Genomic DNA, 19,592 nt, shown 5'->3' with positions numbered 1-19,592 from the left:
GTTCATATTAACAGTTTATTCAATAATTGTCAAGTCCTGCAGTCCCCTACCCCCGTGCCGCCCGCGCCTATCTCCCTTTGCTTTCTCTCGTCCGATGCGCGGGGCGGGGGGCAGGCCAGCATCAGTATTTGCTGGTGCTCCCACACTCTAGTGAGAACAAACACCCGGACCTTTGGGAAAGTAGGTTGGCGAGGTTTAAAGGGTGTGGGCAAGACAAAAAAAATGGAGGCCCCGTTGTGTTATTGGATCTGGGCAGGCAGACTCTTTTTTTCTCATCATGTAAGTGAGGTAAAGCCCAGGAGGATCTGCCAGGGCGTAGGGGACTGGTTATGTGTGAGAAACTATGTGCAGTTGACGGAAATATAAAACAAGAATATTCTTCCCTCTGTTTCTAACTGTGGCCCTGATTCTTCCATAGCTGACGCCTGATACTGTTGCTTGGTAGTTTCTATCTACAGTTCTTGTGCTGTTGCTTAAATACTCAACATTTTTATCTATGGGAGCCATAGCTCAGCTGCTTGCCCCCTGTGACTGACAGGCTATAAGCAACTTTGCTCTTTTAGGGGTTTCTGAACTTAAAATTATGATATTGTTAGTGAGACGACAATTGGATAGACCAAGAGGAAGGACAAGTGCCCTGTGCTGGGGGAGGAGGAGGGTCAGTGGCTCGTCAACAGCATTTGTTTGTGCCCGGGGCCCTCAGCCCCAACGCGGAGCATCGCCTGGCCTGTGCCCAGCCCGAGAACCCGGGACACCTAGGCCAGCACGCACGTGGCTGTCCTGCCTTGGCTGTACCCGAGGAAAAGAGCTGCAAGTGAGAGGTGGCACTGGCCCCCCAGGTCACTAGTCAGTGGCCCCCGGGTCGCTAGCCAAGACCGGTAGCTTCACGTGCAGGTTGTGGTCTGTTAAAGCCCGCAGTTCAAAGGAGCTGTGTGGGGAGGTCTGTGACCTGCAACATGCCCTGGCTTCCAGACCCCGCCTTAGACAGCAGAGTTCTGCTGGACCTCTGCACCGGCGTGTTGGCTTAAGTCGGGGGAGAAGGGGAGCTGACTCCAGGTCTGCTTGTCGGGGAGGACGGTGGGTGGGATGGGACCAGGGGAACAGCTCGGCCGTGCTCTTTTCCTGGTGGGAGGCGAGGCTCCTGGTCGGCGTTAGGCTGTGCTGAGTGGGGAAGGTAAATCCCCGTTGCTAGGGCTTGGGTTGTACGGCCGTGGGAAGGCCCCTGCCTGGGAAGCGAGGGGAGACGGCGGCTCTTTCCCCTGTGCCAGCGCCGAGCTGCAGCCGGAGATGAGAGCGCCGTGCATTCTGATCCTTTCCCCACCCAGTTTCTTTGTCTCGACTGTGTGTGAGATGAGATTGCTGTAAAAACGCACACAGGTCTTGGGGCTTTGGCATCTGCGAGCTGCAGGGACGCGGGGGGATTCGCTCCCATCCTTCTGTTGCCAGGGAGGAAGCAGCAAATTACCACTGCTGTGGTGATACTTCCAGAAATCGCCCCAGGGGCGTCAGATGAAGAACAAACCCAGTTCCCTGTAGAGGAATTAATTGTGCAGGAGCCTCACAGGGTGGGTGAGGCTGGCGTGTGAGCCCTGCTGAAGGCTCCAGTCAGCTGTGGTCCAGGCTCAGACCGTGGAAGGGGGGTGCACTCACATGCCAAAACCTGGGCTGTGGGCACCGGGGATGAGCGGAGAGGAGTAAGGGGAGCCTGAGAGCTGGAGGGTTGTTGGAGGCGTTTCAAGCCGTTGGGAAGACTGCGTATTTTTGGAGCAGCACAGTCAGTTTATGTCACCCGAATGCATGGCAGCCGTGTGTGAGATGGGGCTGTTTGCCCCTGTACTCCCTGCAGCTGGTGCTTGAGCTTGCACAGGTGGAGGTGGAAGAGGTGAGAGCGGTTCTGGTCTGGGTGCTCCTCCGCTGTCCGGCTGCGCCCCTTTGGAGGAGGCTGCTGGCCGCTTGGGTCAGTAGAAAGGAGAACAGAGGAGGTGGTAAATGTGGAGGCAGGAACACAGTTCAGTGCCTCCTGGGTCTTGTGTAGACCTGTGACGCTGAGAAATGCCTCAGGACTACTCCAAGCATTGCAGGGGAGGGACAGATTCCAGCAGCAGATGCGTCATCTTCAGGGCTGCCTGTCCTGTTGGTGGTCTGTGAGGCAGTAACAGATGAGAGAGGTATAAATTGTCTTCTTTAACACAACTTATTTTGCATGGTATTTGGATAAGATTTAAGGATGTGCCCTTGGAACTTAGTAACAAGCTTGCTCTGAATGCTGGTGTGTGGCTTGTGCTGCCTGCAGATTTGTGTGCATAAGGACCTGGTGTAGGAAGCTTTTGACTTCTCTGTATACTTTATGCAAGCACATTTGCTGTGTCCCCAGTGACTCTCCTTTGTACTCATTCTGCCTCAGTGGTGTTTCTGGCAGCACCTCTTCCATTCAGAAACAGCCCTATGAGTATGATTTTTTTCAGTCCTTGCTCTTGCCCTACTGTTTCGAGTGTTGGTACGGATGGGAACTCTCTGCAGCGTCGGTGAGCTGTCTGGTACAGTGGGAGAGCACCCAGGAAGGCACCGTGCTGGCGTGGGTATTGTCGGCTGCTGACAGCTGTGTCCTTCCCTTCACAGAGTGATCGTCTCCTTATTAAGGGAGGGAGAATAGTCAACGATGACCAGTCATTCTATGCTGACATTTACATGGAGGATGGCCTCATAAAGTAAGTATGAGACTTCTCTTATCTCCATCTCCCCATCTCCAGGTTGGATGGTTGTTGACTTTTTGTGGATGTGGTCTGTACCCAACTTGCCAGCCAGTAAAAGTTGATAGCCCACCCTGTTAGAGGCTCAGCTCTCTGCAGCGTGTGAGCCCGTATGTGATTGCTTGACGTATTTATGGAGTAACTCCAGTGACAGAATTGCAGTTGGGCTGGTGACTTTGTGGTACAGCGTCCATTGTCCAGCAGAGCTGCATCTAATTGCACCAGGAACAAGATTTATCTCTGACTCCTGTTTTGACCTGTGTTAACAGCGTTAGCGTGAATGACCCCACACTAGACCCCTTTGCTAGCACTAACAAGGACAGTGCTGTGCTGCAGGTCACCTGCATGCTTGAGATTTTCAGGAATTGCAGGCAAACCACTGCGTCCCCCCAGCTGCTTCGTGTGTCTGTGTCAGAGGTGCAGTAATAACTCAGTTATTAGGCTGCAGTTCAAACATGGCAGAAGTATCACATTGGGACCAGCTCCAAGCTGGGTGTATTGAAAGGACCATGATATTTTATAGCAGAGAGACTTGAAAAGGCATTGCTTGCTCTGTGGTGAGAGGAAGATATCCAGCCTTCCCAGGATAGTATGTTTTAAAAATCCAGCAGCAGAGAAATACTCCAAGAAGTGGGACTGTATTTTCATGAGGCTGTTTTTAGCTGGTGGGCAAGAGCATTGGTGATTGACTACTACTTGTAGCCAGGTAAGGATCAGAGCCAGCCTCAGGTCTTGCTATGACAGACTTTCTGGGTATCCTTGGGCAAATCTCTTAGTCTCGTCTGCAGCCTGGAGGTCACAGAATTTCATTGCCTTGGAAGTGAAGTGCTCTCACAAGTGAATTCTGGTAAGAATACAGTGAGCAGTTTAAATCCTTTGGTGATGGATTCATCTCAGTAAAAGCTCTGAAAAGAGCAGCTGGTTTATTGCTGTGAGAACACTGGAGTGAGCAGTTCAGTCCAGAGAACTTTTATTATTCTAAGGAAAAAAACCTGCAAAGTCACTAAGGTTGAATGAAATACAAAAGTGTAATTTGCTCCTCATTTACATCCCCAGTGTGCCAAGGAAATCAGAAGTTTTCTGCTAAAACCAACTTGTCTTTTATCTTGATTTATCAGGGAAGTCTGAGGAAGGCTTGATGAAAATAGGATTTCTGAAAGAAGAGATTTGAAGGCTGAGTGCTACATATGGACAAAGAAAGGGATTGAGGGGCAGGGGCTGAGTGAAGGGAGTCCTAAGGTTCAGGTGACCTGGCGTGCAGGAGGGCGGGGAATGTCTAGGGTGGAGAATGTCGTGTGTTAGAACAGCACAGACTCCAGAGGACTGTAATGGTATTTTAGGTTATGAGTAGATGTATCCTGGAACTTTTTAAGTTTCCTGTTTTCAGAAGTTATTTTTAGGTACTTGAGATTTTAGCTGCCTTCACTAGAGCGGGGCCCTGCTGATAGCAAAGATGTCCTTCAGGGGCAGAAGGAGACGGCGTGAGAGGGGAGGTCCTGGGGAGGGGACGACTCTGTGCTCCTTGGGAAGAGACTGAGCCCAGCCGGGCTGCAGCCCGCCGCCCCGTGCGCTTCGTGAGCTCCTCCCCAGCTTCCCAGAGGAGCTTCCCTTTGCTCTGGTGACTCTGTGCTGTGAGCAGCGTTACAAGTCCCTGACGAGCCCCGAGCTGACCTAGCAGCTGTGGCGTTACAGTGGGAAAACATCTTCCTCTGTACGTAAGCCTCAGACTTGAGCCTTACTTAAGGTGGGCAGAAGGATGGGGGAGAGGAGAGATTAGGGGTGCAACTTACTGGAAGCAGGGCTGGTGTTGGGTTTTGTGAACGTGCACCCTGGGTGAGCAGGCAGGGCTGATGCGCTGGAAATGCTTGCGGGAGCCTGGCTCACGAGCCTGTGGGTACGAACTGTCCGAGGCAGCTTCTCACCGTGCGCTGCAGAGACCTGCAGGCCCGTCGGACCCAGCTACCCCAGCCCAGGGCCTGCCCCCGGCAGTGGGTGCCTCCACAGACACCCCTAGAGCCATCGGACGGAGGGCAGCTGCCCCTGGACCGTGCAAACCGTAGGTTTAAGCAGGCCAGGCCGTCCTGTGTTTTGCTGCAGAGTGAGGTGGTTTCACTCCCGCAGCCCCGGCGTGGGGCCAGGAGGAGTGGGGCATTTCTGTCGGTGGGGGGAGTGGACCTGGCTGCTTCCTAGCTGAACTGCTCAGTGATGAGGTGGTGGCTGGCCCTCCTCTGCGTGTGGCTCACCATCTTGGAATGATCTCCTCAGGCAGATTGGAGACAATCTGATTGTCCCTGGAGGGGTCAAAACCATAGAAGCCAATGGGAAGATGGTGATCCCTGGAGGAATCGATGTCCACACTCGCCTGCAGATGCCGTACAAGGGGATGACAGCTGTGGATGATTTCTTCCAAGGAACGAAAGCGGCCCTGGCTGGGGGAACCACCATGATCAGTGAGTGCAGCAGGCGGGTCCTGTATGTGGCAGCACCCCACACTCTTGGAACATTGCCCAGTTACTTCTTTCTCTCTTTGCTTTTCTCAGTCTTCTTTGTTTTAAAGATCCATGAGTGTGCTCACCTTTCCTGTGATCTCTGTCAATGCAGTCTAGAGAGTGGGGATTGGGGTGAATCTTTGGGCTCCTTGGTAATAATGAAGTGGTGGGACAGGAGATTTGCAGAGGACCCCTTGCCCTTGCAGACCCCATGTTCTGCAGTGCTTCATTGCCTGCAGCCATTGGGACCCTCAAAAGGAACAATGACATAACTTTTTTTCCCTGTTAAGTAAAAATAGGGCAGCATGATGCTCAGATGACTGAGCAGAGGAACAGAGCAGTGCCCTGGCATCCCACACTGCTTGGAAATAAACAGTGCTAACGAAAAAGGAAAGGGAATTCTGAGGTCCTCCCCTGGAGAAGGCCACGGCTGTGCACTGGTTTGAGGTCCAGGTTTTACTGCTTGCAGTGGTCACAGCTGTGTGCATGGCAGGGTTTCTTGGGATGTGGGAGCAACTTTTGATCCTTCCAGTAAACGATGGGCTTTCTCATCCTCCCCCCACCAGTTCTCCTTCCCCATGGGCCAAAAAAGTAAGATGTGTGAAATGGACTGCGGCAGGACATGGGGATTACGTGGTGGGCAATAAAAAGTGCATTGGTATTGCAGCGTGGGAGGAGGCTACGTGTTAATGGGATGGAAGTGGGGTGAGGAAGGACAAGGCCCTTCAGCTTTCAGCTGATTTCTCAGCAGAAGCCTGTAAAAGCCCCTGGTCCCGTGCCAAAGGCTGTTCAGCAAAGGCTCTGTGTGCTTCTCTGCTGATAAATGCACTTAGAGGAGCCCAGGCATGTGGCGGGGGTGATGGGGACCTCTTCGGAGCGGCCCCGAAGCTGCTGAGGAGCCAAGCCTGGGATGGCGGAGGTGTCTGGCAGTGTGGGGGGGCCCATGTGGGGAGCCCTTGCCCACCTTGTGCCCTGCGGTGTCTCTGCAGTGGACCACGTGGTGCCGGACCCCGAGTGCGGGCTGGCGGAGGCCTTGGAGCGGTGGCGGGAGTGGGCGGACGGGAAGGCCTGCTGCGACTACGCGCTGCACGTGGACATCCCGCGCTGGAGCGACCGCGTGCGGCAGGAGCTGCACACCATGGTCCAAGAGAAAGGTTTGCTGCCCACCCTTGGCGAGCCACGCTCCCTCGCCACAGAGGGCGAGGGGTGACCACGCTGTCGTCCGTCCTCTCACTGTCGGGTCCAAAGGCGGCCCAGAGCAGGCAGCCTGACCCGGAGCAGGAGGGAGAGCCCCGGCTGACCCCTCTCTCCTCTCTGCTCTACCCCAGGAGTTAACTCCTTCATGGTGTACATGGCCTACAAGGATCTGTACCAGATGTCAAACACTGAGGTGAGATCCCCTTTGCCGCCTTGGCTGTGTCGATGCGAGGGGCAGCGGGGGGACGGCAGCCACGCTGGGCACAGGAGGCTGGGGCGGCCAGCAGCCCCCCCTGGGCCTCAGGCTCCTCTCCTCTGCCCCGCTGCCTGATAATAATTTTTTTCTTGTCTCTGTTTCAGCTGTATGAGATCTTCAGCTGCCTGGCAGAGCTGGGTGCCATAGCTCAAGTTCATGCTGAAAACGGCGATATAATTGCACAGGTAACTGACTGCTCTTCTGGTGCGCAGGGGCTGAAAATCTATCCCAGGCAGATTCAGCGTGGGGCACTGGCAAAATGACTCCAGAGCTGCATGGACATCTTTTGCAAGGTGATCTCTTTGCTGCTCAGCAGCGCTATCAAATTTACCGAGGTTTTCTGCTGTGAATGTGTGGTGCATAAGCGAACCTGAAATAGTGGATTAGCAGTTATCTAAATGGAAGAGGCTGGGCCATCCAGTACGGTACGTTCACTCCAACCGCAGCTCTTTCTCAGTGTGGAGAGGCAGAGACGTTTGCCTTGCACGTAATCAGCTAAGAGAGTTAAAAGTGTGTTGAAAAGTGCCATGGCAAGAGAGGAGTTTTCTCCCTGCTGTAAGCAGGCAGCTGGCTAATGGAGCTGGATTTGGAAGGGAATTGTTATGAGGGATGTGGTTTGGTGTTCGAGTGGGTAGTCTGTATCGGCCTGCTGTGTTGTAATTGCTGCTGGATGAGCGAAGGTCCAAATGTTTGGATTTTCATTAAGACAGAGAAGACATTGCTCAGTTACGCTCTGCAACTACTTGTTTTTTCCTGTCTCGTATTCTTGGGAGTTGAAGGAGTGTAAGCTAAGAGGTCATTCTTCAAACATCCTCTCAGATTACAAAATCAGTTTTTCTTTGGACTTTTTAGAGCTGCAGTGCACAATTAGATGGCTCTTTCACTTGAAAACAAAGAGTGATCAGAGGAATTGTATTCACTAGTTTGCCTCTACTTCAGGCCCAGCCCAACCACAAAATGCCCCAAAACTCTTAGCTGGTAGCGCTCCACAGCCCCGGGAATTGCTTCCCTCTGTCGGGACTGATTGAAACATCACAGGCTAGTGTGGGGCTCATCATGGTGTTGGCCCAGGGGCATGATGCTTGTGGTCATCTGCTGGTGGTGGTTCCCAGGAAGAAGGCAGAGGATTTGTCCTCCCCATTGGCCATTTCAGTCCATTTCACTTTCAGTGGTCCTGGAGACTGTGTGTTTCTCCAGAGTTTGGTCAACACAGGAGAGGAGGTTGCAGGGGAAGAGATGTGATGCATGGCCTGAACAGAAACAGGGCGTGAGCAGAGCTCCAGACTCCAGACTCCGAGGTGCTGTATGTGGTGGGACAGTGCTTCGTGGTGGGGAAGAGCAAGATGCAAGAAGAGTATCGTCAAGTCTTTGCTTGGCGCTTCCGCTGTGGCAGAGGAGGTATCAGCAGAGGTAACACACAGCACTTCCCTGCTGTGCAGCCTTATCCTTTGATAACTCCTCCAGCAGCTGTGAACACATCTGTTATCCTTGCTGGAGTTACACAGTCCTGATGCAGATTGGTGGCGTTATTTAACGCCCATAATATGCTCAGTACTCTACAAGACACAAGAAAAAGTGCATAAAACTGCTGCTTACAGGCTTGCTATTACTGCTGCTGTGCCTCCACTTCATGTCCAGGACACCTCTTGGAGAAGTGGTGCCTGTTGTGCAGCTGCACATGGTTTCTGCAAGCCAGGGGCAGGTGTCGGGTAGGAGCAAACATGTGTGTTGCCGCAGGCAGTGTCAGCACCTGGGTGAAGGTGTGAGGGTCAGAAGGATACCCAAGGGCATGCAGTGCCCCCTGACCTCTGTCAAAGGGAGGCGTTTGAAACAAGGGAATGTGAGAGAAATCTCTGGGGTACAGACAGGAGGCAGGCAGGCCAGCACATGTGGTGCACACACACACACACACACACGGTCCTTAATTATAACAGCAAAATATTTGGGGTAATGTTAATATAGGAACCCACACCCCGCACCACCAGCCTCTGTAGAAATTGATACAGGGTAGGATTTACCACTTGCTGATTTCCAAATGATTAAATAACAGCACTAGGGACTCAGGAGTAACCGTGGGAGGAGAATTTTTTAATTGTCTTTAATGATTGTTTTCTCAATAGTTCCTACTTGCACTGCTTGCTTTTCAGAAGGGGAGCCAGGGAGGGCCTTGGAAAGGGACTGCAAACATCAAGTGCTGTGCATGGAGCTGGGGAGTTTTGTACCCATTTTTCCTCCACACTGTGCTTGGCTCATCAAAGAGGTTTCAGTCGGTGTCCGTGCTCCCTCTGAGCCCTCCTGTTTCCCCATCCTCCCTCTTTCTCTCTCAAACCCCTTGAGGATGCAGCAGGGTCTTGCCATGCACGGTGGTCCCACAGGTCACAAGGTGATGGCAGTCCCGAGGGAAGGGCTCGATGCAGGAGGGTTCTGCTTTTCTGTGTGGGTGATGGTTTCCGAGTCTTGTAACATGCCTCTGCCCTTTTGCTGTCCTAGGAACAAAGCAGGATGTTGGAGATGGGAATAACCGGCCCCGAGGGCCACGTGCTGAGCAGACCTGAGGAGGTAAGGCGCTAAGGATGGTACCAGCCTGGCCGCATGAAGAGCTTTCCCCACAACTCACAGTAGAGCTTAGCGTATTAGTGGGGCCACGCAAGCCTTGGGGACGGCGGTGAGGGGGTGTGTGCATCCACGGGTGTTCATTTACACAGGCAATACTGTCTTGTTCATCATCAGCTCAGGAAGGAGTGAGGTACGTGTTTATGACAAGCGTTTTCCAATCTTGCTCAAGTCTCCTTGCAGAGTCGGGCTCCTGAGTCTCCCAGAGATTAATCAATCAGCAAAAAGTTCGATAGGGCTGTAGCAGCATCTGGGGCTGCTTGGGGGGCGTTTGTCTTGTATAGGTGACTCCACAGGTGTGAGAGGCCTGAGAAGAATCGAATGGTGAGTTTTAGTTCCTCTGAAAATTCACTGTTCATGTCTGTCTGAGTGCAGACAGATTCCAGCCTCTTCCTGCTTGATCTCTGCTTTGGGTCTAACGTGTGTTTCAAAATCAGCCAGACAAAGCCATTGGTGGAGGGAGTGGGAGGAAAGGAGAGGGGGAATTCCCTGGTTACAAATCATTGTCAGGACACTAATTAGATTATTTCTAATTTTAGCTCATATGGTATTTTTCTGTTTGGTCCATTAATCTGAGTTGAATCTAACTTTAGACGGGTTTTCTTGAAATAGCTCCCTGCTGAGAGGTGCTTTTAACTTTCCACAGCACGTGAAATAAGAAAACAATAGGGATTTGGTACAATAGCAAAGCTGAGCAGGGGAGCACAGAGACAGATTTGTACTTCAGGGTGTGCTGGTAGTAAAATTGGTTGGCTTAAATTAAAAGTGTAAGAAGTTGACAGTATTATGGCTGGTAACCACATATACAGCCTAGTGTAATACAGCGCTGCTTCTCTTTGAAGTATGAGAGTGTAAAGCATTTTCCTGTGCAGGGAAGAGACTCAGTGTCAAATACAGTAGATCAGAGTCCCTCTGTGTGTAAAGTACCATTTGTTTTTATGGCTCTAGACCCATTGCCACTAGTTGGCAAGCTAACCCGTGATTATGGGATGCTGTAGTTGTGCCAGGATTTGAGAACTGTCCTGTTGTCATAAGACAGCACTTGTGGTTCTTCTCGTCCAAAGCTGGTAAAACATTGTTGAGTGTTTGATCTTCAAATGCCATTAAAGCATAAGGCAACTGAGAACAGTGCAAGAAGGCTCTAGATACCACCCATTCAGCCAAATCCAGATCTCATTGCCTTTGAAAATAAACAGGGTCCCTCTTCCAGAGCATACTCTACCTGGGAAGATGTCAGAGCACACATGACCCTGCTACCCGCCATAAAGCCTGTGGGCAAAGCACTCGAGAGTGCTCCCTGGCTCCGTGGGTCTGCTCTGTCCCAGAGGAACCTCTGTGCGGGTTAAAGACAGGCTCTTCTGTCAGGTGATGGTGATTTGGTAGGGCAGGATGGTGCTGCTCCAGATTGTGACCTGCCGTGAGGGTGTTCAGTGATGGCTCTGCTCCCGCCCACATGTTAAACACCATCAACTCCTCAGGCCCATAAGTGCGCTGATAAAAATGTTTTCTGGTTTAAATTTCTATTAAAGAATCTTCAGGCAGAAGAGAAAAACCTCTTTCACTGTGCAGGACACAGGCCTGCAGAAGCACGGGAGGTGTAGGGGTGTGTGTGTGCCTGGGTGCAGTGTTGTGCTGCTCCCTGCAGCGTGTGGCCCGGGCTCCCCCAGGAGCTGCCGGTCCGTACATTGTCTTTTTAAGGCTTCTGTTCTGAACTTCCTCATGCTGAAGCTTGAAGCCAAATTGTAGAACAAACACTTGGAGAACCTCTGGGGTTGAGCTCAGGCTGAGCACGGGCTGATGTAATAGTCCAAAGATATCCCTTGTGATGGAAATGCACCCTCCGCTGACAGCGGGGCAGGGCGAGGTGGGGTGGTGTCAGCAGGCTGGGACGAGGCGGCTGCCTCGCAGGACAGCTGGACCCTGCTGCCAACAGCCAGCGCACAGCTCTTGCACCCCGGCCACGGGCAGGGAGGCGTTTGGTTAAACCAAGCGCAGCCGCAGGAGCAGGGAGTGGTCCGGGGGGGAAGACCCTCTCGCTGTCAGCCTGCGGGTGGGCGGCAGGCCCTGGGCTTCTCTGGCTGCCAGGAGAGCTGGAACCAGGCACTGGAAAAAACAGCAGATGCAGCTCTGTGCTGGCCCCAGAGCATGCTCCAGGCAGCGCTCCCTGCCAGGCGTAGCCTGGCCTGGGGGAGGCTGAAGCTTCCCCCCTCAGGTGTCCCCAATGAACCTGCCCTCCGGGAATCAGGGGTAAGAGTGAGGGCCCAGGGTGTCAGCGGCAATCTGTGGTGTGCCGAGAGGAGTGGGGCTCCCCCCTGCACACCCAGCGCTCCTCTGCAGCCGTGCACCACCCTCTCTTCCAGCTGGAAGCAGAAGCTGTCTTCCGGGCCATCACCATTGCCAGCCAGACCAACTGTCCTCTCTACGTGACTAAAGTGATGAGCAAAAGCGCTGCTGACCTCATCTCCCAAGCCAGAAAAAAGGGTGAGTGGCAGCTGCCACGGCACGCAGCCTCGCGGTTGCCGCTGGGACCCCGGACAGCTGGGTGGAGTGGTCCCCGTGTCCTCACAGTTGTTTTGCCAAGACCACTGCTGTGCCTCCAGAGCAGTCCAGTGCTTCCCCTTCTGCTGGGGAGCCCTCAGTCCGGGGGTTTACCCAAGTGGGGAAGGGCATGGGGACACTGCTCCAGGCCACGTGGAGCCACCTCCTGCTGTCACATCAGGTAACGTCCACGTGTGGGTCGTGGGCAGCGTTTTAAACACCAAAGTTTGTCAGCAGCTGCCAAGGGCTCGCTGAGGAGACTCGTCCAATCCCTGTGCAGGTGGTTTGAGCTGCTGCGTGTGGCTCTGGCCCCCCGTTGGGGTGCTGGCCCCTCAGCAGTGCCCGGGGGCTCCACTGGACACTGGCAGTGGGGCGCAGGGGCTCCCCATGCATGCGGGGGCACGTCCACAGCCGTGTTCGGTGAGCTGCGTGTCCCTGCCCCGAGAGCCAGTGCACGGGGAGGCTGGAGGCAGCTCTTCTCTGCCAGACCCCGCGTGCTGGGCCGGCAGCTGCCTGCTCGTGCCCGTCGCTCCTGCCGCTGGCGGGACAGGCGCGGGTGTGTGCACACACGGACACACAGGTACTCCTCTGCAGTCTGACAGACAGCGTTCCGTGTCCAGCCCTGGTTCCCCTCTGGGAACAACCCTGCCGTACCCCCCTCCTGTGCCGCTGCTGGCAGAGGAGCGCGTGTGCTGTCGGGGGAGCGAGGCACCTCCACACGCAGGACTGCGGGATGGTGCTGGCCCACGGCCTGGGCTGGGCTACCTGTGGTTAGTGGAGCTGTGCCAATTCCAGCTCGGGCACGGGGGAGTTCTGCAGCCTGGGCTGCTCCAGGGCTGGGGTTCTGCCTGCAGGTGAAGGAGCGCTGCACCCTCCTGCCTTTGGACTGGGAGAACTAAGCTTTTAGCCGAGTGGTAGTAAGACTCTGAGGATCTGCAGCCTCTATACAAAGAGGAGGGATGGAAGTGTAAAAAAATGTGTTTGCAGAGAAGGTCTTGGTGGAGTTGGTAACTGTGGGACATAACAAGTGTCTCCCAGAAGCACTTGCCAGGCTGTAGAGCATGCTTGGAAAGAAGCATAGTTTCTCGGTCCCCATCCTCGTTCATCAGCATGACAAGCCCTGCTCTGCAAAAACTCCTTGGTGCCGTCTCCCCTGGCCGGTCCCCAGAGCGTGGCCAGGGCAGGCTGGGCAGCCACAATCTCGGGGGCAGGAGGGCAGCTTGCCAGCGCCGTTCGTCCCTCTCTGGTGTCTTCTGGGGAACGCAGCTCCGCGGCCGTGCCTCCCTGTGCGGGGCGTGCTGCGCCAGCAGGATCTGTGCCCTGCAGCAGGAGGGCTCTGTGGCAGCGTGGGACAGCCCCACACGGGTCCGGGTGTCCTCTGGGCACGGCGGGCTGTTGGTAGTGCTGTGGAACAGAGAACGCCTCCCGGCTCCACCCAAACAGTGTCCTCTCTGCCCCCTTTCCAGGCAACGTGGTGTTCGGTGAGCCGATCACGGCCAGTCTGGGGACCGACGGGACGCACTACTGGAGCAAGAACTGGGCCAAGGCTGCAGCTTTTGTGGTCTCTCCACCACTGAGTCCAGACCCAACAACTCCTGACTACATCAACTCCCTCCTGGCCAGGTGAGCGAGCTCTGCTGGGCGATGCTGCTAGCGGGAGGTGGACTGCAACCTCGGAGAGGGAAGGAAGAGGTGAGGGAGTACCCAGCAGCACGGGCATTAGTCCAACCAGAGCCACTTCGCTGTAGGTGTTTAATGAGCCGGGGGGTGAAGTGGCTCTGAGCCAGAGCTGTGGTGGCTGACCCCGGAGAGCAGAGGGAGGGCAGGGGTGGCACCATGCGCTTGACATCAGTAATGAGAAAAATAACAGGGCAGGTAGTCAGGAACCGTTTAAAATGCCCTGAAGAAGACAAAGAAACAAGGACGAGCTAACACAGATGTGTCAGCGAAAGCAGTCACCAAGCTGGAGAAGCCGTTCCACACGCGCGGGGTGGGACGTGGCTGCCTGGGTGTGATGGTGCAGAAGGTGGAGGGGTTACAGGTGCCACAGGCTGGTGGGGCCACTGGTCGAATACAAAGCAGTTGTTTTCTCACGTTGGTGCAGGTGGCACAGAATGCAGGAGGCTCCAAGAGCAGCTCGTGCATGTTTGACAGGGATGGTAGGTCGTGTTTTCACACTGAAGGCAAGGGGGTGGGGAAGGGATTTATTGAAAATAGAGAGTAAACAATAAAAGCACTTCAGCAATTTGCTTTGACCTTTCACAGTTATGCTCCATCCTGTCACTGGCAAGGCACGCGCAGCCGCAGGGGACAGAGCTCGCTGCTGGCCTGTCCCCGCGCCGCGTGTCACTCGCACGCCCCCCTCACCCTTCGCTTGTACGTCGAACTGTGCGTGTGGTGGCTGGTCTGTGTTAGCCAGGGGATGGCTGACACTGAGGGGGCTGTAAATGGAAATGACCTTTGAGGTAATGCTGGAAACATTTCGGACTGGATGAGCACGGAATGGCTGGTCAGTGAGAGGTGTCGGGGCAGAGGGACGCCTTAGGATAAACCTGGGTTGTGCCAGGGTGGAGCTGCTGTGGTGGTGTTAGGAGGTGCCAGCACGTTTGGGGTCTGAACATGCAGCTCACCCTGGATTTTGCTGTGGTCAAGAAGCAAGAGATGCCTCTGCTCAGTCTGGATGTATGGAATAGGTGCAGGTCTTAGGGGACTGCCAGGGAGAGGTGAGCCCAGCTCCTGAACTGGCTTTCTAATCCTTCCCTTCCACTTCAGATTTACCCCAGACCTCAAAGCAGAAGCAAGAGCGCTTCTGAGTCCCTCCAGTTCACAGGCATCTGTCTTGGCACCTCTCCCATGCCATTTTCTGGGAGGCTTCAGCAGGAGGAGAGGCTGCGAGACTCCAGCTGGGCTGGATGGATTTTCTTCCGCCAGGACAGATCTGGTGGAGATTAGGAATCATGTTGTGTCGTCAGCCTGGGCCTCTGGCCGTGCAGTCGGTCAGACATATGGCAGAAATTATCAGAGGAAGATGGAGATTACCAGTGGATTAGGGCCGATTGGAGCCCCGAGCAGAGCCGCTGTGTCTGCACCGTCCGGGGTCCAGGCGCAGCCGGTCTGGGAGCGGGGGCCTGAGGCCACTTGCCTCACGGGACGGCACCGGAGCTGGCCTGTGTTCATCTGCTGCCTTCGCCCCGCAGCGATGACTTTCCAGCTGCTGCCTGTCAGCTGCTGGGCCCAGCAGCAGCCGGGTGACTTCCAGGGAGCCATGGGCAGCTCCTCGCCCTGCCTGGCCTGTCGGCAGCTTGCCAGCTCTGCCCGTTCCTGCCTCCTGCCATCGCTGTCAGGAGAGGGGTGGGTTGGGGCAGAGGGCTCAGGGTAATGGCGTGGGGCAGCAGCCGCTGCAGGGTGCCGCAGTGGAGCTTTTCTGGGCCTCCCGGAGAGAGCAGCTTCTGGGGAGTCCTGGCCCTCTCCATCCCACTGTCAGATTTCCCTGTGGCCGTGGGAGGTGTTTGCCTTTGTGGCAGTGATGTGGCAGGGATGCTGCAGCTCAGGCCAGCCTGTGCTCACAAGCACACCTTGGTCTGTGCTGCTGGCTGCCGTGAGCGTCCGTGGGGGCTGAGAGGAGCCTTCGGTGAGCTCAGCCCCCCACAAACCCCCTCCTGCAGCCGCATCCCCCTCCCAGAGACAGGGAGACTCCCGTGGGGCCGAGGGGTCTGTGCTTGGCCCTGGGGCTGCAGGGGCTGGCAGTACACAACCACGGTGCTGGCTGTGGGAACAAGTAACAAGCAATAGGAGAAGAGGGAATGGCCTCAAGCTGTGCCAGGGCAGGGTCAGACTGGCTCTTAGGAAGCATTTCTTTCCAGAAGGGGCTGTTGGGCGTTGGAATGGGCTGCCCAGGGCAGGGGGGGAGTCCCCATCCCTGGAGGGGTTGAAGAGTTGGGTTGACCCAGCGCTGAGGGATCTGGTGGAGTTGGGAACGGTCAGTGTGAGGTTCATGGTTGGAATGGAGGATCTTCAAGGGCTTTTCCAGCCAAGATGATTCTGGGATTCTGTGACAGTCCTTGGGTGGAGAGGCCTTTTCCTCCCCGTGGGGCAGAAGCGCAGCCCTCCCAGGCAGACCTGACAAACTGCCAGAAATGGCTTTTCTGACTCACACTGGGATGTTTTTTAACCTCTGTGTTAGTTCAGATGATGAACTCTGGTATGGAAGAACATCTTTTGGCTTGACACAAAGGCCACCCTGTTCCCTGGGACCGGAGCTGTTGGCTCCTCTTGTGCGCGGCCACTGTCCGTGCCCCGGGTGGGCAGCGCAGTGTGGCAGAGCTCTTGTCCCCGTGCCCTGGGGTGACCACCACAGGGGCCAGTCTTCAGGCTGAGGGGCTGTGGAAATGAGGGGGCAGAGTAAAATAGAACTGAGCCAGGGGCTGCCCGTGCCCAGAGGAGTGCTGTTGTCTGACTGTGAAACGACTGACGCTTTTGTTACCACCTCCCCTCAGTGGTGACCTGCAGGTTTCGGGAAGCGCCCACTGCACGTTCAGCACCGCGCAGAAAGCGATTGGGAAGGACAACTTCACAGCCATCCCAGAAGGGACCAACGGCATAGAGGAGCGAATGTCTGTCATCTGGGACAAGGCGGTGGTAAGAGACACCAGGGAGGGGTGGAGCGGGTGGGGCTGACGGGCTCCCGTGTTCCTGCCCCTGCAGATCTGGGCACTCGGCTGCCTGTCTGCTCTCTGGCTTTGAGAGTCAAAAGAAGCCAGAGCAGGAGAGGCAGCTGCCACGGGTTCAGGGTGAGCAGCAGGAGCTGAGACTGTGCCCCCAGTTCTGGGTCCGTCTGGCACCAGTAAGACCGGCAGCAGCGACATGGGCCCAGCCAGGCAGCGGCTTCTGTGGGAGTGAGTCTGGTGGTCCCCGGGGCTCTTACTCTCCCATTCCTCAAAGAGCACTTAGTTCTCTTTGTGTCTGAACAGGCCACAGGGAAGATGGATGAAAACCAGTTTGTGGCTGTGACAAGCACTAATGCTGCAAAAATCTTCAACCTGTACCCGCGGAAGGGGAGAATAGCAGTGGGCTCGGACAGTGATCTGGTTATATGGGATCCCGATGCTGTGAAGATCGTCACAGCAAAAACCCATCAGTCGGTAAGCCTCTGCCCGTCTGTGGGAGTGCAGCGCTGGACAGAGGCTGCCGTGCTGCGCTCTGAGGAGGGGGGAGTGGGTGCAGGCTCGGGGTGACGCCAGCTGTGGCTGTGGGGTGGGATGTCTGCAAGCCCTGGGCTCTGCACACGGGGATTTTTCCACCCTGCTCCGTTGCTCTTCTCCTGAGCTGGGCCCACGCAGGTGTCAGGACTCGCATTTCTCCTTACCTGGGTTCCTCCTCCAGGTACAGATGTTTCCTGGCTTTGCCAGTGCGCTTTGTTTGTGCCTTACCTCAAGCTTAGGTCCCACCCTCCTCTGATGCTGGAGTCCCTGCTCACGGTGAGCTCCGAAGCAGCAGGTTCTGGTTTGTGCTGGGAGCTCTGGTGTGATGGACGAGTGAACTGACAGCGGCCCCTGGGGCTGTTGGAGGAGTCCTCTCACTGCGCTGGTGACGGCAGCAGCCAGGTGTGGGGCTGGCAGTGCTCCTGCCCCTCCTGACCGTCGTCCCCTGGTTGCTGCAGGTGGCTGAGTACAACATTTTCGAAGGGATGGAGCTACGTGGGGCCCCGCTGGTTGTCATATGCCAGGGGAAGATCATGCTGGAGGATGGCAACCTGCACGTGACCCAGGGGACGGGACGCTTCCTGCCCAGCAGCCCTTTCCCTGACTATGTCTACAAGCGCATCAAAGCCCGGAGGAAGGTGAGGAGGCAGGGGTGCTAGGAGACAGCGTTGGGGCACCGTTAGCCCGGACCACCCTTTTCCCTAACAACTGATTGTTTTTTCTCTGCTGTTCCTGCTGGACCCTGGGAACAGCACTGCAAACTCTGTGCTTTGAACCCACAGTTGGGGTAGTCAAGGCTTGGGTGGAGCTTTGCCCTTAGGGTTGGTGCTGGGCCACCACTGGAGGCAGATGCTCAGCTGGGTCAGTGGGTGATGCCTGCCCCTTGCTGTCCTGCTGCTGCAGGGGTCTGGAGGGAAGCACCGAGTTAAAAACGAGGGGACTGGGGAGCTGGGGGCTGAGCACGAGGCTCCCCAGGAGCAGAGCAGTGTCACTACCCCCACTCTCCGGTGACAGATGGCGGAGATGCATGCCGTGCCCCGGGGCATGTACGACGGACCCGTGTTCGACCTGACCACCACCCCCAAGGGGGGGACACCTGCGGGGTCAACCAGGGGGTCCCCCACGCGGCAGACACCCCCCGTCAGGAACCTCCATCAGTCTGGATTCAGCCTGTCAGGTGAACGCTCACAGCGGCTGGGCTGGGGGAGCGCGGGGCCACTGGCCTGGGGTTGCAGGGTGGCTGGGAGGTGGCCTGGGGCGAGCTGAGCACGAGAGTGGAGCGTGGCAGGGCTGGACCCTGCGTGTCCCTTAAAGGACGTGGCCGGAGCTGTGCCTGGCAGCAGAAGGAGGGAGGCCTGTGGCCATGGAGGTGCTCGTGCAGCACCAGATCCACTCTCGCAGTGTGGGGCTGCTCACGGAGGAGCCTCTGTAGAGACGCTCCAGCCACTGCTGCTCTCGGGGTCATTGCTGGGGCTGGAGAGGGAGCAGGTTGCTGCAGACAGCCCTGGGAGGCCCTTTGGCCAGACCCCAGGCTGCCTGGCCACTCAGTCCGGTGAAGAAAACGCTCTGAACTTCGCTTTCCCCCTTCCCGTTGTGCTTTCTCATCCTCTCCCAGGCACCCAGGTGGATGAAGGCGTTCGCTCAGCGAGCAAGCGCATCGTTGCGCCGCCGGGAGGCCGCTCCAACATAACCTCCCTGAGCTAAACGTCCCTGCCGGGGAGGAAACAAAATCCCTGTTTAAGCGAAGGAAGAAAAATGGTACATTGGTGTTTAAGAAGGAAAAGCAAATAAACCTGTTCTGAAGAATCAATAAGCCTCAAGCCTTATGTTTCACATGCTACTTGCTACCTAGCTTTAAAGATACTGCTTCATTTTGTTTTCTGCATAGCCTTAAACTTCTGTTGTTGTCGTTGTGGGTTCGGTTGGGTCGTGTTCTTCCTCCTCCTTTCTGTGTGCATGCTGCTCAGACAGGTCGCTCGGGTCGGTGTGTTAGTCGTGTTGAACGTGTGGGGGATGTCGTGGTGCGGGGCAGCGGGAACCACCCGGCCGGGGAGCTGGTGGGGGCAGGCGGGTCTGTGTCCTGTTCACGTCCTTCGTCCCCACCCGGCGCTCGGTGGCGTTTCACCACGAGCCTGCGGGGGAGCCCAAATCATCTCTGTAACGGCCGTCACAGCACCTCGCGTAAGGAGTTTTACTACTTTGTACACTTTATTAAAAAAAAAAAAGTTGTTCCTTCAAACAACGGGTGTTGCTGGTTGGCTTTTTTCCTCCTCGGGTGGCGCCTGCTGCTGGGCCGGGCGGTGCGAGGGCGGCTCCGGGGGGGAGGCGGCTGGGATGGAGCCCGCAGCCGTGGGTGTCGGGTATTGCTGTCGCTTCTCGGGCAGAAGCGAAGGTACCGGCGAAACGGTGCCGTGGCCGCGTCTGCGACAGCCTCTGCGCTTGGTCCCTGGCTGCCGCCCGCCCCGGCCATCGCGGGCCGTTTTCTGTGGGCACCTGGGAGTTAAACACTGCCCCTCTATCGGTGTTTATCAGAGGGTCACAGCCTTCT

At 55.9% G+C, this 19,592-nt stretch overlaps 1 protein-coding gene across 2 annotated transcripts in view; it reads left to right on the top strand.

The window, feature by feature from the left end:
* DPYSL3 (dihydropyrimidinase like 3) overlaps nucleotides 1–18,859 on the top strand; it is a 36,541-nt gene extending 17,682 nt beyond the window's left edge. For both annotated transcript variants that reach the window (XM_074883448.1, XM_074883449.1), the window contains exons 2-14: nucleotides 2,620–2,708; nucleotides 5,016–5,200; nucleotides 6,229–6,393; nucleotides 6,568–6,629; nucleotides 6,797–6,877; nucleotides 9,183–9,251; nucleotides 11,666–11,786; nucleotides 13,310–13,466; nucleotides 16,340–16,481; nucleotides 16,814–16,984; nucleotides 17,503–17,682; nucleotides 18,059–18,221; nucleotides 18,660–18,859. In XM_074883448.1, the coding sequence (XP_074739549.1) occupies nucleotides 2,620–2,708; nucleotides 5,016–5,200; nucleotides 6,229–6,393; nucleotides 6,568–6,629; nucleotides 6,797–6,877; nucleotides 9,183–9,251; nucleotides 11,666–11,786; nucleotides 13,310–13,466; nucleotides 16,340–16,481; nucleotides 16,814–16,984; nucleotides 17,503–17,682; nucleotides 18,059–18,221; nucleotides 18,660–18,748 (1,674 nt within the window). In that variant the 3' untranslated portion in view covers nucleotides 18,749–18,859. The remainder of the gene's footprint in view (nucleotides 1–2,619; nucleotides 2,709–5,015; nucleotides 5,201–6,228; nucleotides 6,394–6,567; nucleotides 6,630–6,796; nucleotides 6,878–9,182; nucleotides 9,252–11,665; nucleotides 11,787–13,309; nucleotides 13,467–16,339; nucleotides 16,482–16,813; nucleotides 16,985–17,502; nucleotides 17,683–18,058; nucleotides 18,222–18,659) is intronic.
* The last annotated feature ends 733 nt before the right edge of the window (nucleotides 18,860–19,592 follow it).

Source organism: Strix uralensis, chromosome 14 (genome assembly GCF_047716275.1).
Source record: "Strix uralensis isolate ZFMK-TIS-50842 chromosome 14, bStrUra1, whole genome shotgun sequence".
NCBI lineage: Eukaryota > Metazoa > Chordata > Aves > Strigiformes > Strigidae > Strix > Strix uralensis.
This window is presented reverse-complemented; position numbering and strand designations above follow the sequence as displayed.